We start from the raw sequence: 18,885 nt of genomic DNA, 5'->3' as shown, positions 1-18,885 counted from the left end.
CTGCAAGTGCGCATAGCATGCTGCGCAAATAATAGAACTGGTTACTGCACACAACACATACCTCCCTCAATCGCACCTTGCAGAAATTTCATGAAAATAATCCCACAAATATTTCAAGGAAAAGATTATGTGAAAGATAACATATATTTTTCTTCATTCTAACTGTCTTGATTAATGAACTAATAATGTGATATTGCAACCACATAAATACCTACTCAGGTTTTATGAAAATACTGAAATACGAAAAAATGCATGAATAAATATGGATCTAGATTTAGTGACTTAATAATTATGAAAATAAAAACATATAATATAAACAAAATTTCCTTATGATATATAATATTGTTTAGGACGCATCTGTTCAGGAGATTTGGAGTAAAATCCCAAATATATCCCACAAGTAATAGATTTGTAAAGATCATACAGTTTTATGCAATATAGAGGAAATCTCCAAACGTAAAGCTGATTATTTGCGTGTAACAGACACTAATTTGAACGCCATTTTGTCACAGATTACAATGATCGTAGCTTCTTACAATTGGTCCGGACCAATTGTTAGTTTTGATTGTAACTTACAATGATCTTAGCGTACAACTGATTTGTGCAATTGGATGGCGGTTGTAGCCGAAGCCTAAGATCGCGATCTTAAGGATTTACAATAATTGTAGTGCTAAGATCGTTCTGTGCAAGTGGGCCGTGATTTTATACTCTAATTTACAAACACAGATGTCTCCTAAAACTGTGAAAATTGCTCATTGTGCACCGAGATGTTCTAGTATTCGCTCACTAAGATACCATTACTCCGTTGTACATGGATGCAAAATCCAGGCACAGTGTACTGAATCCGACCCGAGTCTAAAGGTAAGGCAGAACTAAAGCAAGTACCATATCCTATTCCCCGACATTCCGTCCTCAGAGCAGAAGCTGGTAAGAATGTTTCTAAAACACAATGTCATTGAGACATTACATTGAAGAAGCTGTTCGGTGAAGATTCTTTAAATACAAACGAAGTCGTAACAATAGATCTTAATATTGTATTTTGAATAAATAATAATATAGCTATACTTGAAAAGCTTACCACACGTGGATTGGAAAATGCGTGAGAAGAATCCATTAACATTGGGTTATCTCTGACGGAGATGACAAAGAAGCATGAAAGAAAGTTCCTTGATATTATCCCCGACCCGACATCCAGCAAACATCATAAATCACAATAAATGTCTACAGGCTGAATGTTGCTCATGGAAACACATCACGTGACGTTGTCGACGGCTTCAAAAAGGCTGACTGACTGAGTATGGTTTTACGCCGCTTTTAGCAATATTCCAGCAACATCACGGCGGGGAACACCAGAAATGGGCTTCACACATTGTACCCATGTAGGGATTCGAACCCGGGTCTTCGGCGTGACGAGCCAACACTTTAACCACTAGGCTACCCCACCGCCCCGACACCAGAAATGGGCTTCACACATTGTACCCATGTGGGGATTCGAACCCGGGCCTTCGGCGTGACGAGCGAACGCTGTAACCACTAGGCTACCCCACCGACCGCTTCAAAAAGGGTGTTACTGCTACCTGTGCAGAGCTCCGTCCTAAATACCCTCGAAGCTACAGTTACATATACATTCAAACACCTCAGTGTCGATGTTTAATGGACCTCCTTAAATACTTCGAACTATCCTATGCGATCACTAAAACCAGAGTACGCAGTGAAGACGTTTTTACTTCGACACGACCGTATGTTCGTCACATCAAAGTTCGACACAAATGTTTTTTTAAGTCAACTATATGCTAGAAATAATAATTGTGGTTTGAATCCTAGTTTTGTCTTGGTTTTATTTCTTGGATTGTCAGATACAATGCACGTGGGGTTCACAAAAATGGTAAACGTCCAAAATATGCATCACTTTTTAAACAACAGTACACAGTGGCAGTCAAATAGAATTAAATGTTCTGATATTATATTTCTTTCATAAAAGGCACAAATGAATAACGGCAAACTGGAGACTGGCCTCAATAAGACGGCCTTCACATTATGATTGTATAGATTGATACATTTCAAGTACATAAATATAAATCTGATCTACGCGTCATGCCACCCTATGACCTTGACCTACACCATGTCCATGACCTCTTCAACAAGTTCCTGCAGCGCCTGTAGTTCCTCCGGTGTCGGCTCGTATGTCTCTGCGACCTTGCCCTTCTCATCGATAACTACGCCTGGCACGTATCGGTTCATTTGACCTTGAACTATTTTTCCAGGGTCAAGGAACTTTTCAACACATTTCAAAATACAAGGGGAGATAATCAGACAGCATGGGCTTCCTGTTCCGAAGGCGATAATGCATTGTTTAGGATTTACAAGAAAGCAGAAAGCTATGACGACAAATAGAAATACTGCACCCAGTGTTATTCCAACATACATCAAAATGTTCTTCATGTAGAGGTGCTTGGCGCGGAGAATCTCCTCGCGGTTAATGACCTGTCAAGGAAATAAGTGTAAGTAAAACTGACATGTATGCCACATACAAACACACAACATTTCATAATTTTCATTACATCATTGTAAGGGCGTTGGTCCCTGCCTGGCGCTCGGCATTAATGGGTCCAACAAGGACTGGTCGGCTCGGAGTCAGTATAATGTGTCTGAGTGGGGTATTCATGCTTCACTGCGGCATGGTATCTCAGTGGGCTAGCACTATAAAACCAGCTTCAGTCAGGGCTAGTACAAGCAGCCGCACATACACATACACACGCATGCACGTCGTCATATGAGCGAAATATTCTCAAGCACGACGTTAAACCCAATTTCACCTCACGGGTGTTGGTGTAGTGGGATAGCCTTGATTTCCAAGAGCTCGTTCATCCCGCAGGAGGCCCGGGTTCGATTCTAGCTTAGGTAATATGTATGCAACCCGGTTTGGTGTTCAGCGCAAATGTAACTGAATACTACTTGAAGTGACCTAAAACAATGTTCAGGCTCATAGTTTTGACAGCGGATTCTCAAGACCAATATGCCAAAGGCAAGTTAAGAAGAGGATGTCGTTTATGTTTTTAAACTTAATGATAAGAAATTACCTAACTATTCCGTATTTTGGTTCATTGTATTTACGTAGAAGTTTGATGTTTAAATTAGATCGTAATTCCTCTGGCATTTGGCATGGCGTGTTAACAAATTCAAACTGGCACCTGAAAGTCGTCAATATCGTATGAGTCTGATGAATCCGAAGCTTTAGGCGTCGGCGATGTCCACGACACCTCCCAATCTTTGTTTGCCAAGCCTTGAAGATGTGCACTTCTCTTACTGCGCATGTTCCTCGGCTGCTGTGTGAGTGGCGTTTCATGTCTCGCTGATTGGTCAGTAGGTCCTGATAAAATAAACATTTTAATTTTTTATCTAGAAATGTTAACGCCTGGATATATAGATCAATAGCCGTACATGAACCTATGAAGTGTTCATGAACAGAATATTTCAGCAATGCTTAAAGTCGTCTGCAAGTAAACTACAGCACACAATCCAGTGACTGACATCATGAACATCGACGCAAGAAGGATGCGATGACATGCAAACCGACTGATCTTCACAAGAGTCCCGACATTCGCCGTTATTTGTGGTAACGGGCAAACAAACGATCAAACACATGCTTTTCAAAACCTTTACTGTGAATGATCTGCATTTTGTTTTGGTTTTATCCGGTGCCGATAAACTCAAGGCAGCAATCAACCATTATTTGACATGGGGTCTCAAACTGTTTTTCCTGAAGACAGATGCGCTGATATAGAGTTTTAATCCCATATTCACCCAAATTATGTCTGCCATAATCGTACACTATTTTGCAATTATTTAGCTAAGTAATGTCAGCATTGTATTTCAAGGGGGTACGCGCAGTGAGGTGAGGTGAAATTGGGTTTAATGTCGTGCTTGAGAATATTTGGCTCATATGACGACGTACATGCGTGTGTATGTGTATGTGCGGCTGCTTGTACTAGCCCAGACTGAAGCTGGTATTTTTATAGTGCTAGCCCACTGAGATACCATGCCGCAGTGAAGCATAAATACCCCACTCAGACACATTATACCGACTCCCGAGCCGACCAGTTCTTCTTGTACCCATTAATGCCGAGCGCCAGGCAGTGACCCACAAGTACCATATTTTAACGTCTATTGGTATGACGCGGTCGGGGATCGAACCCGCGACCTTCCGCTCTCCGGGCGGACGCTCTAACCACTACACCACGTATGTTGCCATACTAAATCACACAGGACCGCCTCCGTGGTGTAGTGGCTAGAGCGTCCGCCCGGAGAGTGGAAGGTCGCGGGTTCGATGCCCGACCGCGTCATACCAAAAGACGTTAAAATATGGTACTTGTTGGTCCCTGCCTGGCGCTCGGCATTAATGGGTACATCAAGGACTGGTCGGCTCGGAGTCAGTATAATGTGTCTGAGTGGGGTATCCATGCTTCACTGCGGCATGGTATCTCAGTGGGCTAGCACTATAAAACCAGCTTCAGTCTGGGCTAGTACAAGCAGCCGCACCTACACACATACACACGCATGCACCTCGTCATATGAGCGAAATATTCTCAAGCACGACGTTAAATCCAATTTCACCTCACCTCTTGTAACATAAATATATATAAACAGAAGATGCAAGACCTCAATTCTATAACAATATATACCATGATCCATCATAAGGATCCATGACCCATTTACGACGGTACATCTTTTAATAAAATAATAAATATTTCGATCAAACAAAATGTTATTCAAAATCGAGTACATCTCACGCGAGAAAAGATCATCCGAAAAATATTTCCGAAAGTTTCAATGTGAGATGCATGAACAAAATATTCGTGCATGTGCACGGCTTAACATGGGGCATTGGTGGGCAAGTGGTGTAAGGTGGCGGTTCGAATCTGGGTAGCCTTAGTTGTGTTTCCAGGTTTTTTTAGCACCATTCCGGAGTTTACCAAAGCTGTTGAACGTGGAAGGCAGTCATCACATCGAACTTTCCTCAAATATCAGACAATCAGGTGAGTGAGTGACTTTAGTTTTACGCCGCTTTTAGCAATATTCCAGCAATATCACGGCGGGGGGACACCAGAAATGGGCTTAACACATTGAACCCACGTGGGGAATCGAACCCGGGTCTTCGGCGTGACGAGCGAACGCTTTAACCACTAGGCTACCCCACAGCCCCCAGACAATCAGGTGGTAATCCATTCAAAGCTATGTTAAACCAATTTAATCACTTACCAAACAAATTCATCAGTGGTCTTCGAGTATCAGTGAAGCAGAGAGAGACGCCTGTTAAAGAAATATATGTTGAAGAGTTAACCAAATGACAACATTTGTTGATATTGATTGTCAATTGTTTAACGCCGCACTAACGATATTACAACCATAGTCTGTAACTAGTCCAGTGATTGATATTATGAACAACGACCCTCGCAGTTTTCGAACGATGACACGACCTCAAACAAGTCAACTAATCTGACACCCTGATTATTATTATTATTATTATTGGATATTTATACAGCGCACATATTCACGCAACTAGTGCATGCTCAAGGCGCTGGTATTTCTTTTCCCTCGATCATTGGATATCAATCTCTACGGCACGTCGTATTATCAATCTCAACTCCCTGGGGAGTATACAACTCTTGCAGCCACTAGGCGCACCGAGTTATTGCACTGTCATCCTAACGAAGTACCCATTCATAGCTGGGTGGACTGGGACACATAGTCACAGTACTTTGTCCATGTTCACTGCACGTTGCTGTACCCGCAACTAGGTGTTTGCACGTATTCATGTAGACACCATCTGGTCATATACCAAAGGATTCGTGGGTTCTTTTAAGTGCACAGGGTTGTGTACTGTATACTTGGGGTTGTGACAACACTGAAAGATCCATTTACTTGCTTGTTGGGTCATTATTTTATTTTTCTCATGTCCAACCTCAAGCGGAGAAAGAGAGGTGGTGAGAAGTTGGCATTATCGCAGTGTTGTGCTTTGGTTATATATGGTATATTTGGTTATATATGGTATATTTGGTTATATATGGTATATTTGGTTATATAAGTTTGTTTTTATTTGTTTCGGTTGCAAGGGAGACAATCTCACCTTTAGTATTATAGTGAGTGAGTGAGTGTGTTTTTACGCCGCTTTTAGCAATATTCCAGCAATATCACGGCGGGAGACACCAGAAATGGGATTCACACATTGTACCCATGTGGGGAATCGAACCCGGGTCTTCGGCGTGACGAGCGAACGATTGAACAACAAGGCTACCCCACCGCCCCTCTGGTATTCTAGAAATGATGTTTGATTTGATCTCGACCGAGGGGTATGCTATGCTCAATATATGGTCAATATATTGCAATAACATGCGTGTATGTGTATACATGATGAAGTAGCCTAATAATGGTTAAAGCGTTGGCTCGTCACGCCAAAGATCCGGGTTTGAATCCCCACATGGGCACAATGTGTGAAGCCCATTTCTGGTGTCCCCCGCCGTGATGTTGCTGGAATATTGCTAAAAGCGGCGTAAAACTAAACTCAGTCAGTCAGTCAGTCAGTCAGTCAGTCAGTATACTTACCCGATACAAAACAAACGAGAGACAGTAACCGCATGTGGCACAATCGTCATTTGGCGGGAATAGTGAATTAGCCATGGACATGTGACGTCATCAACTGAAATGTATGAAATGTGATGAAATGTCAAAACGATTAGATATCGACAGTGTCACTCATCTGAATTAATGTTAATATTCCGGAACAGTAAAATTTATTTGTTCGACATGCATAAATACCTACTTGACATTCAGAGGTAGGAGCTCCACAGTCAACTCCGTATGCTTTGAAGATGTTCAATTCATGACGTCATTGACTCGATGACGTCATACCGAGACATTCTTTTTAGAACAGACGTTTACAAGGACTTGGCGCTTTTTTGTGGTATCTTCCAACTTGTGTTTTGAAGTGACGCATACGGGGTGAACATTCAACACAACTTATGGAGTCGCACAACCCCCGTTCATTGCGAAAGTTCTGTTTCAATTGTAAAGGGACAAAAACACACGTGTGTACACGTCCCGGTGTATCAAACAAATCAAACGAACGCACACAAATGATCAGAAAACAACTCTCTTATGACAATGTCATATCATCTCTAATAAGACTGAGATAGAATTTGCGTGTTCCTTTCAACTATTGTTTTCGTTTTTGTAATTTTTTCATCTACGATTTGTTTTTTGTTTTGCTTAAATGTTGGTTGTTTTGGTTTTTTTGTTTCTGGGTTGTTGTTTTGTTTTTGTTTTTTTCCTTTGTAGTTGTTGCTCTGGGGTTTGTTTTAGGTGTTTTTTTCTTTCTTTTAGAGTGGGGGAGGGGAGATGTTTTGTTGTTGTTGTTGGGAGGGGGTGTGTTAATTATTCATTTAATTAATGTATCTATTATTTGTGTGTTGAGGGCGGAGCCGGGTGGTGCTGTCGTTCGTTTCTTACAGTTGTTTTCGTTGTTTGTATTTGTACTAGTATGTATATTTGTATTTGTTTCATGAGGAGCTGTGGGGATATTCAGTAAGCCTTTGTATTAATTTTTTAACTTAACATCAACTTTATAATTTCGATCAATATGTGCAGGCAATTAACTTCTGAAAGCAACGAAATGAGTGAGTTTAGTTTAGTTTTGCGCCGCTTTTAGCAATATTCCAGCAATAGCACGAACATATCGTACGGTCTACTCCCATTTGTGAGAACTCCCAGTTGTGAGATTCTCAGTTATGAGACAGTGGAGTAGGTAATTAACAACGAAAACACACCATACTCCCCTGTCTGATAGAATGGATTCACCCTAGCTAATTACTGATTTGCTATGTAACTGAATCTTGTGGAGGTAACTTAATGCAACTTTATAAGATAAATTGATTAACATACTCAGGTAAATGTCTTTAATAATTAAACACTTTGTGTAGGTAACTTCGTGATCAAAGAGAAATTAATTTACCTAGTACTCAGATTTACTCCGTCTCCGAAACTACAAACTATAGTTTAAGAAATAACTCTGAAATTTACAGTCGAAATGCCCCTTATGCCAAACCCTTCCTACCCGACACAATAACTTTATGGAATGCCCTACCAAATACCAAAGAGTCATGCAGTCTCAAAGAATTTTAAAACCTAATTACAAAAACCGAAAACAAGATTTATATTGATCTTAATTATGGCTCTTGTTTTTGTCAAATCGTTCATTGCTGCCTCAGGCTCGGATCTAGCGACCCAAACGCCGATATATTTATGCAATAGTCAATATCGATGACGTCTCATCCTCCATTTCATTTTATATTTTATATTGCATGGGAGCGGTGTTAACATAAGCAGTAATACTTCACCAATCCCAATTCATTTTTATAAATAATATTTAAATATGTTTAAACAAAAATGACTTCCAAACTTCATAATAGTCAATAAAAATGTGTTATCATAATTACATATTCTTCTGCATAAATAAAATATTCAATGAACTATTTCTTCTGTGTAACTATAATCTTTGATAATCTATTTCATTAATCAACTTATCAATGAACTATGCCTCCTGTGGGTACTAGGCTGGGCTGATCCCACTTTCATTGTAGGGATGACATTGTGGAAACACCACCTATGTGCACTGAACCATTAATTAATGTGTCTCACAACTGGGAGTTCTCACAACTGGGATGACACCTATCGTACCCACCCACGTGTGTATTCGTTGCATCCCCAGTAAAATCCTTACAGACAATAAAATTATTCGTCGCGTTTTGGTGTAGGGGAACTAACTCTGTGAGTCGAGATTATCGTTCCTTGCACACTCACCAGAGGGCGCAGTGTTGACATAAACACCGGTTGAGCATGGCGAAGTACGTGAGACGGGGGTTGACAGGTGAGTGTGTGAAACATGATTTTGCAAAATTTTATGTTTGCCTGATTTTAGGAACAGGAGGCACTTATCATGGTTTTGACCGCAAACCGAAGATAGGTCAGTAAATGCCTTGCTATTTAATCCTGTCGACATATTCCCAGGGAACAACGTCACATGCACCTGTCATGGTTGAGCTCACACGTTCCACAATATGACCTACAGTAGAAAATGTGGTGATGTGTTCAAGTCAGACAGCGTTATATTGAAGAGTTCCTTATTATGACCCAAGCAATCTGTCCTTCTTTTAACCTGACAATTTACAAGGTCATGAATCACCTATCCGTTATAAACGTTGAAATTTAGCTACAGCCACAGTTATATAACAGTTATGTATAACAAAATGTGTATATATGCGGTTGATGTACGTCCTATGGGCCTGTGGCCTTTGACTTGAATGAATAAACAGATTCCAAACAGTTATATAATATATTAATGATAATTAAAGTTTCATCCAAGACTTTAGGAATTATTTTTAACATTAACAATCAACATCTGTTCATGATTTCTGTGTAGTCAAGTGGGAAATATGGCTGATGGAGCCATTGTCGACAAAGATACTACATATATATGTATCCCAAAATAATATTACAGACACATGGATAACCCCATTCTGGACTGTGCTCTTGGCTAAACTATTCTACTATTCCATGAGATGCATTCAATTGCGTTATGATGGAAACGAGTGTACTCAGTTGCAAACATGGTATCAAGGGGGTATGCATCAAATGAAACACTGAAGACGACAAGGGTTATAAGTTAACGCTCTTCACATACCGCACATGCATTTGTTTCAATGTTCCAACTACTGCGCTTACCCCCTTGTAATACAAACTAGTAATAGCGATTTGAATCTATTATCGTTTGTTAAACGACTTTTATCCTAAGTCGAATAAAATTTTGAGATTTAAATGTTCAGTTGGCAAGGTAAAATCATGAGGATTCGCAGTCTTAATTTCACTTTATTTGTTTTACTTTTTGGTTTAAAGTGACATTCAATGATGATATATAAATAGATAATTTGGCACCTTTCCTGTGTGACCTGAAAAAACATCCCCATGTCATTTTACTGGGGGCGGTGGGGTAGTCTAGTGGTTAAAGCGTTAGCTCGTTACGCCAAAGACCCGGGTTCGAATCCCCACATAGGTACAATGAGTGAAGCCCATTTCTGGTGTCCCCCGCCGTGATATTGCTGGAATATTGCTAAAAGTGGCATAAAACCAAACTCAGTCAGTCAGTCAGTAATTTTACTGTTTCTACTGCCAATATTACAACCAAGCAGAGACAGTGGGTAACCTAGTGGTTAAAGCATTTGCTCGTCACCCTACTTTTTTGTTTAAAGTGAAATTCATCGGTATGTTTTCACTGCAAACAGACTATATATAATATAGGGCCATAGTCCATCCCACCTACAGGCATGCTCAAAGCGCTTTGGGTTTTTTTCCTCGATCATTGTATGTCAATTTCAACGGCACATTGTATTTTCAATCTCCTTGGGTAGCATACAACTCAGGTGCACCAATTTAATGTGGCTTTCTCATCCTTATGAGGCACCCTTTCACAGCTGGGTGGACTGGGACACATAGTCACAGTACTTTGTCCAAGTTCACTGCACGTTGCTGTACCCGCAACTAGGTGTTTGCACGTATTCGTGTAGACACCATCTGGTCATATACCAACAGATTCGTGGGTTCTTTTAAGTGCACAGGGTTGTGTACTGTATACTAGTGGTTGTGACAACACTGAAAGAGCCTGCAAGTAATAATGTTTGCTCCAAGGTTTTTACATCCGCTCACCCAGTTATTTATCATTTAGTAAATGGGACTACAAATACCCTATTTAGAAATTAGAGACACAAAAATGATCAATCCTGTTTGGGTTTTTTGCCTGTAATGCTGAGCACCAGGCAGGGCAACAACAAGTGTCATTTTTTAACTTAAGGTCTTTTGTATGACTACCAATGCCTTTCAGGCTTTAATTCAAACCACAACCTGAGTATTAGACTAAGGCTTATTCTGAATATATATAATTTTTGAGAGTAACAAACAAGCCCTTTTATATTGAAAAGGAGCTCTAGGGAGACCAGAGATTCAGAACCTGAACCTGAGGAAATCTAGACTTGCTTTATTTAGGGCTTTAGCACTGCAGAGAGGGGCATGGCAGTAGGGAAATTAATGTGGTTCAGGGACTGTGAGACAGACTACCTGAGTATCTGAACAGAGGTTTCAAATGACAAGAGCATGTTGCTTGAATTTCAGATCAGTAGTGTTCAACTAGGGTATTGTTGACTAAACACTGTACCAGACTTAATGAAGGGATCACAATTGAACACGTGTTTCATGTTGGGTATTGATTTTTAAAATCCATAATATTTATATCCACGGCACATCACAATTACTTGGTGTTTCAGTAACATTCAGGATCTAATATTAGTTCTATCAATGCTATCTATTTTTCAATCAGGCAAATAAGATTTGGTATTACTATTAGCAGCAATAAAGATTTAATCAAGCAGTTTATCTTTACATTCTGCACATTGGATGTTTGTGGAGCTACAATGGAGGTGTATTGTTAATAATATCACAACCCGAGCAGCTGTCCGCCATTGTTGTTCATGTGTTGTCACTTTGAGTGACATATGTTAGTGAAATATATCACACATGTTGAAATTAGTTTCCTGATTTAAGGACCTACATGCCTATCAACCTGTCCCGCTTTGAATGTTTCTGTAATTTTTTGGCTCTGTTATATGTGCCTTTTTTAGTCAAATTTCGTTTTTGCTTCCAATTCCAACTTTTCACATCTATGACGTACATTGTCATGAATCAATGTATGGAATACTTCAGTGCTATGAAAATAAAGAGGTGCATGATATTTAGAGTGTGGGAAACCATGTTAGATTACAAGTAGCACTTATATAACTTACAGGGCTCGATTTAGTGCTTGGTTACTTGCACTGTGCAACCCAATATTACAAAGTGCAAGGGGCGTTGGGGTAGCCTAGTGGTTAAAGCGTTGGCTCGTCACGCCGAAGACCCGGGTTCGAATCCCCACATGGGTACAATGTGTGAAGCCCATTTCTGGTGTCCCCCGCCGTGATGTTGCTGGAATATTGCTAAAAGCGGCGTAAAACCAAACTCAGTCAGTCAGTACAAAGTGCAACCTAGTTATTAGTCTAACTTGCACCAGGTGCAAGTCAATTTTTGAGTGGATAAACTTCTGAATAAAATATCTGAATAATTCAATAGCATATTTCTTTCATGACATATTGCAATAAAAACAGTGCAACTGGAATTTGGCTGGTGCAACTAGGTTTTTATCTAAGTTGCACCTGGCTCAAGTGGGTTAACATCTCTTAAATCGAGCCCTGACTTTAATAAGTTAACCGGGGCTCCAAAATAATTTTTCAACATCAGGAGTACGTACTCCTTTTTTTTCAATATAGGAGTACTGAAGTACATTTAGAGTACTGAATGGAAAATAATGGCGTATCAGTAATCTTGTGTTTTGTTTTATATATGCACAACAACATTACTACTCTTGTGTAAACGGGGCGGTGGGGTAGCCTAATGGTTAAAGCGTTGGTTCCTCATGCCGAAGACCCGGGTTCGATTCCCCACATGGGTACAATGTGTGAAGCCCATTTCTGGTGTCCCCTGCCGTGATGTTGCTGGAATATTGCTAAAAGCGGCGTGGAACCAAACACAGTCAGTCAGTCAGTCTTGTGTAAACAGGTCAATAAACAATAAAACAATACTTTTTCAGATAAATACGTCTGTAAATGATTCTAAGACCATACACCATTGCTGTGGTGCGTATCTGCTACGCTTTCTAAATTATTTCCTACCGTATCATGCATATTTTCTATCCGTACATACGCCAATACGGCCCTTATCTGGAGCCCTGAGTTAACAATATTGCAGAACAGTAAATATTTAACTTTAGAAAAAAAGATTTTTCCAATCATGATTTTGAACCATAGCCTTAATACTTTGAACCAATTCTCCTGCATGAAATTAAAGGTATCAACAGTGTAATGCAATTTATTCATTCATTCATTCATTCATTCATTCATTCATTCATTCATTCATTCATTTAATCATTTATTCGTTCATTCATTAATTTATTTGTTCATTCATGTAGTAGTAGTAGTAGTAGTAGTAGTAGTAGTAGTAGTAGTAGTAGTAGTAGTAGTAGTAGTAGTAGCAGTAGTAGTAGTAGTTGCAGTTGCAGTAAATGTGACTACAGATCCCATATTTAATTACAAAAATAACCTGTCATGTAGGGTTGGGGGGTTTTCATTTCAATGCAGAGCACTGGACAAGGTAACAAGTGTCATTTATTAAGGTCTTTAGGTCCTACATGTGGAAAGCTGACTCTAAGAGCTTGATTTTTAGGACATGTAAATTATGGTTGGTCACGGGTGTATTATATTAGCTGATCTTACATGACAGAACAGAGTTTTTCTAGACTCGGGCTTGGGGCCAGCGTCTTAAACTGAAAACTGGAACTGTTACATATATATACTTGAGACTGATTTACAGCAGACGTTCTGTCTCACTGCGGTAGTAGGCCTGGTTCATGACACACACACCCCCCCCACACACCCCACACCCCCTCCAGGTCATCTCTCAGTCTGATCACTGCTGTCCTTGGCACAGATTGTAGCCTCCCAGGACATCTAGACCTGGTGTAGGTAAAATATTTAGCCTTATGTTTGCAGCAAATAACAGTAAAATTCCCAATTTGAATTATGAAATTTATTAAATTCTCAGAAGTTACCTGCCCTGGGCCAATTATTTGGGCCAAAGTCTACAGCGAATAACAGAAACAGTCCCTGTTTGAATTATACAATTTCCCTATTTCTCAGAAGTTAGGACATTATGATATAATCAAGTTAATTTATGTTAATTACAGTCTTGAATATTATTAAACCATACTATGTCTATTTAGGTCTGTGGTTAAGCCAAACAATGTATCCTGGTTATTTTTTCAAATTTGTTTGCTGAGGCAATTTGTGTGGAATCCTTGATGAATCCCTGGAATCAGTTTGACCAATGAAATTTTTGGTATGTTTTGTATTCTGCTTTCTGTGAATTGCAAAGTACTGTTCAGAAAAATGATTGCAATTGGCCAACAGTAGCCTTACCTATGTCTAGAAATTTTTGTGTCACCCAATTGACAGACTAATAGAAGCGAATTTGGTACATGCTGCTTTTCAGGAAGAGTGAGTGCGTATGCTTTTATGCCACTTTTAGCAATATTCCAGCAATATTCAATGGGCTTCACACATCGTACAAATGTGGGGAATCGAACCCGGGTCTTCGGCATGACGAGTGAATGCTCCACCAGCCAACCCACCGCCTATTTTCAGGAAGTAGTGCTGTGGTTGACAGGCAACTGGATGTCAGTCAGTGGTTTTAGACTGTAGATGTGTGTGTTTATGAAGAAGGCCTGAGTAGGGTGTTTATCTGACAGGCTGGTGCGTGTCTGGGCTGCTCTGTTATGTAAGCAACTATACTATTATTACAGGATATTACACGCACGTAGCCACCCAACTAGTACATGCTCAAGGTGCTGGAGTGTTCCCTTGATCAACAGATGTCTTTTTCTGGCATTCTTTTAACCTAGACCGCCTCCGTGGTGTAGTGGTTAGAGCATCCGCCCGGAGAGCGGAAGGTCGTGGGTTCGATCCCCGGCCGCGTCATATCAAAAGACGCTAAAATATGGTACTTGTTGGTCCCTGCCTGGCGCTCGGCATTAATGGGTACAACAAGGACTGGTCGGCTCGGAGTCAGTATAATGTGTCTGAGTGGGGTATTCATGCTTCACTGCGGCATGGTATCTCAGTGGGCTAGCACTATAAAACCAGCTTAAGTCTGGGCTAGTACAAGCAGCCGCACATACACATACACATGCATGCACGTCGTCATATGAGCGAAATATTCTCAAGCACGACGTTAAACCCAATTTCACCTCACCTCACCTCACCTCACCTCACCTCACCTCACCTCTTTTAACCTACTCAACTCCCTGGTGAGTATTCAACTCATGCAGCCTGTTAGGTGTGCAGCGAGTTATCACACAGCTTCACCCTCACAAGGTACCCATGTGCAGCTGGGTGAACTGGGACACAGTCACAGCATTTTGTCCAATGTTACTGCACATTACTATACCTGCAACTAGGTGTCTGCACATGATCGTGTGTCCACCATCTGGTCACAGGCCATTAGATGAGTGGGTTCTTTTAAGTGCACAGGGTTGTGTACTGCACACTAGGGGTTGTGACAACACTGGAAGAGCCTGCAAGTAATGTTTGCTCCAAGGTTTTTACACCCAGTCACAAGTGGGGATCGATCCAGGCACCTTTCACTTACTAGCTCGGCATCTTAGGCAGCTCGCTCACCTCACCTAAACTTCATGACATTAGGGACACAAGTTACACTTCAAGCCTCAGATATTTGTAACTTTATGAACTCATGGGGATATATTTCATATCAAAAGACACTCGGGTGAGGTTCTCTATGTGTCGAAATGTCGCTTTCACCAAATAGTTGTTATCTATAAAGTTTGTTCAACATTGAACTAAAGTTACAACTTTATGTATAACAACTTATCGCATAGAGGTTGGCTCGTCACGCCGAAGACCCGGGTTCGAATCCCCACATGGGCACAATGTGTGAAGCCCATTTCTGGTGTCCCCTGCCGTGATGTTGCTGGAATATTGCTAAAAGCGGCGTAAAACCAAACTCAGTCAGTCAGTCAGTATTGCATAGAGCGACATTTAGGTGTGAGTGAGTGAGTATGGGTGGGTTGGTTGGTTGGTGAGTGGGTGGGTTAGTTTGTGGGTGAGTGAGTGAGTGGGTTTCAGTGCTTCTTTTATAATGTCAGCTTGATACGGGAGGAAAGATTGAAGTTATGCATGTCTTGGACTTTTACCACTTTGAGGAAGCCAACAAACATGGCAGCATCAACTAGCATATCCTGAAATCTGTTTTGAATGCTGGGATAAGTCAGTTCACCTTTGTTGCAGGATGGCTTCAGAAGTGTGGGGGTGGCAGGAATGTGGGCGTGTCCCCAGCTGTGTCTGTCCCCGCCCTCCAAGGCAGCGACACAAGGAGGCACTCCAGTTCACGCAGGTAAAACATAGGGAGGCAACGTAACATCGATACATCGATGCACTGATACTTTTTCTATGACGATACAATTATCGATACATTCAAAACTATCGATATTTAGTTTCGAAAGTATCGGTTTAAATATGTTTATGTATCATTTACATTTTGCATTTGTGTCATATTTTTTTATGTTATGAGAGTTGTAAATGATTATTTTTCATGCACAATGATGGAAATTAGATTCTTTTTTATATATTCCTCCTTGGGGTACTTATAAGCATTTAAATGTCCATTTAAAATCCCTACGACAGTTGTAACAATATTTTGAATAAAATATTTACAAAACAAAAACTACGTTTTGTCTTGTGAGACCACCCTTACAGGGCCCTCTGGCCCCCTACAGCCAAGAGCAGGTAACTCCAGACCGTAACCTCGTACCTCACTTTCCATGCTGTCGTTGTACCGACAAGACGTGGGTCCATACCAGAAGGTTTTTCCTTGCGACTAAAGAGAAATGAGTGTTTCAGAAACTGCAACTGTATGTATGGTTCTCTTTTTTCCCTGCATGGGCGAATTGGAGGTTTTTTCTGAATTTTTTCATTCATAAATTCTCGTTGTAACTTGGTACCTGTCGCGGTCGGCTCGCTAGTGCGTGTCAAGATGGCGGACAGGTCCCTTCGCTAGCCTTCCTGTTCATTGGTTTCCCATGTGGTTTTTCAATGTTACAGGTGGTTTTAGTGATTTTTATTTGTATCTTTGTAATGTGTAGCGTGTATGTCAACTGCTCGCGATTTTCTATATTACGCTAAAAAAGTGTAATTGTTAGTTATGCTGCAGTGTGTACTAGGTCAACTGCATGCTCACGTTGTCGCATTAGTTGTGTCGCCTACGCGCCTGTTTACATGTATTTGTATGTGGGTATAGGGTAGATTGCTGCACAGGTTTTTACTTGTTGCAGTTTAAACCCTGTACTTCCTGCCTTGCTGCAATCCCCTGCACGGGGATTCCCATGAGGTCTGCCTACGCCGTTTAGTGCAGAAGGAACATGAGGAAGAGGGTAAATGCGGCATGTGCCATGTTCTCGCCCAAACCATTCGTCGTCGAGGCGCGATAGACACGCTGTTTTACAGCAACCTGCTTCGGCGGTGATCTCTGGGCGCAGGATCCCCCGTCCCGCTTCCCATAGTAGGAAAAGGGGTCCACGGGAGCCGCTTCCACGCCGAGCCGGGCTCCCAAGAAAGCTAAGGCTACCAAGCTTCGGCCGTCACGCACTCATGCCCTTCGGGCGCCTCCTCCTGCTTCCATCTCTGTACCCGCCACCCCCCCTCTTGATTCAGCACCTGTGCAAAATGTTCCTGTTGATTCCTTAACCATTTTTTTCCAGGAGCAGATGTCGTCAGTCAAGTCCCTGATTGATACGGCGTTAGCAGGGTTCCGTAAGGAGCTCAGCGCCGGGTCGTCGGGGAGCTGACATCTGGGGGTTAATGCGCCCCGAAGCTCGCTCGAGAACGCCCCAGGGCTTGATCCTGGCTTCGCCGGGCGATAGCATGCCCTAGCGCCTGCTGACGACCTGGCTTTACCGGGGCTGTCACAGGTGCCTGGTGCCGGCGGTGACAGGGTTGCCCCTGTCATCGCCTGGTGTCCCGACTGGTGGTCGCTTAGGCACCGACCAGTTCGGGGATACCTCGGCGCCTGGCAGCCAGTCTGGGCTGCCCGGGAAGCCTGTTGCGGCAGGTTCCTCTCGGGCTACTCGGCGACCTGGCGCGGGTTCCTCCCGGCAGGGTGATGTTTTTCCCCTGGCTCCTCTGGACCTTATTACTTTGTCTGGTCCTGCCTCTGGCGTCTCCTCGGCGTTCTCTCAGGAGTCTGAGATGATGACGGCCGAGGATTCTGCCGAGGTCGATATGGAGGAGGAGGAAGGGACGGAGGAACCGGAGGCGGGAGTACCGTACTCCTTTGCCTCGTCCCTGCGGCAGGTTCGGGATAAGATCGCCGAAGTCCTGCCGCAGGTGGCTGTTCCCGTCCCGGCACCCGACCCCGCGGAGTTTCGGCTCCCGGGGGAGGCGTTCGCACCTAACCGGGTCGCAGAGGCTCGCCTGCGCATTCTCCCATCACTGGTCAGTGAAGTGGTGAATCCGCTCCTTGCTGGTACTCGCTCGCGCTTTGATTTGCCTGACGTGGGCAGGCGGTACCAGTTAGGTGAGGAGACGCTCTTCGAACCACCAGTGGTGGACGAGTGCGTATTTGCCTCGGTTACATTAGGAGGGTCGTCTTCGTCTTCCCTGGCCTCGGCCAGGCAGGGCAGGCGCCTCCCCCCTTTTCCGGCTAGTACATCACTACCGCTGAAGTCTGCCTACCGGTCATTTGAAGAATGTTACCGGTGCGCGGCTCAGCAGCTTAAAGTGGCCGTCCATTCAGCCTACCTGTCTGCATTGCAGGGACAGCTGGTGGCCCACAGCGCTGGCGGTGCCGATTCATCGGAGTCGGTGCTCGCGCGGCAACTAACGGATGTACACTCACATCTGGCTCGGGACAGCATTAGGTGCTGTGCCAGCCAGATGATGGGTGCAGTCATGGGCTTGCGCCGCCTGTGGCTGTCTGTGGCACGGTATTCGCCGGCCACACAGCAAGCTCTACTTTCATTGCCCTATACCATGGGATCTTCCCTGTTCCCTGGGGCATTGCAGGTGGTTAGGGAGGCCGCGGAGGCTGTCTCTACTTTTAAGGACTCAAAGCCTTTGTTGGAGCAGCCCTCCGCTCCTCGCCATCGGCCCTCCCCGCTTGCATCCGCTTACCCTTCGGCTCCGG

General features: G+C 42.6%; 2 protein-coding genes across 2 annotated transcripts in view; one reads left to right on the top strand and one right to left on the bottom strand.

Moving 5' to 3' along the window:
- Positions 1-2,030: 2,030 nt before the first annotated feature.
- On the bottom strand, positions 2,031-6,902 carry LOC124283869. Its single transcript, XM_046719891.1, has 5 exons — positions 6,821-6,902; positions 6,604-6,697; positions 5,260-5,310; positions 3,192-3,370; positions 2,031-2,484 (listed from the first exon to the last, which is right to left on the bottom strand). Exons 2-5 carry the CDS (start codon positions 6,635-6,637, stop codon positions 2,116-2,118), a joined length of 633 nt encoding a protein of 210 aa, XP_046575847.1. The 5' UTR covers positions 6,638-6,697; positions 6,821-6,902; the 3' UTR covers positions 2,031-2,115.
- Positions 6,903-8,856: 1,954 nt separating this feature from the next.
- Positions 8,857-18,885, top strand: part of LOC124283862 (ferrochelatase, mitochondrial-like) — a 32,957-nt gene continuing 22,928 nt past the window's right edge. The window contains 2 exon segments of the mRNA XM_046719885.1: positions 8,857-8,923; positions 15,993-16,098. Coding sequence (XP_046575841.1) covers positions 8,893-8,923; positions 15,993-16,098 — 137 coding nt within the window. The 5' untranslated portion in view covers positions 8,857-8,892.

The sequence above is a fragment of the Haliotis rubra genome, unplaced genomic scaffold (genome assembly GCF_003918875.1).
Source record: "Haliotis rubra isolate DU_JTF1 unplaced genomic scaffold, ASM391887v1 Scf323, whole genome shotgun sequence".
Lineage (NCBI taxonomy): Eukaryota > Metazoa > Mollusca > Gastropoda > Lepetellida > Haliotidae > Haliotis > Haliotis rubra.
This window is presented reverse-complemented; position numbering and strand designations above follow the sequence as displayed.

Excerpts from the sequence above, each read along its gene's own strand:
- LOC124283869 (XM_046719891.1), bottom strand. The coding sequence starts at position 6,637 with ATGCGGTTACTGTCTCTCGTTTGTTTTGTATCGG. Across the intron at positions 5,311-6,603 it reads TCTCGTTTGTTTTGTATCGG|GCGTCTCTCTCTGCTTCACT; the intron begins GTAAGTATACTG and ends TTTCTTTAACAG. Across the intron at positions 2,485-3,191 it reads ACGATATTGACGACTTTCAG|GTCATTAACCGCGAGGAGAT; the intron begins GTGCCAGTTTGA and ends TTTCCTTGACAG.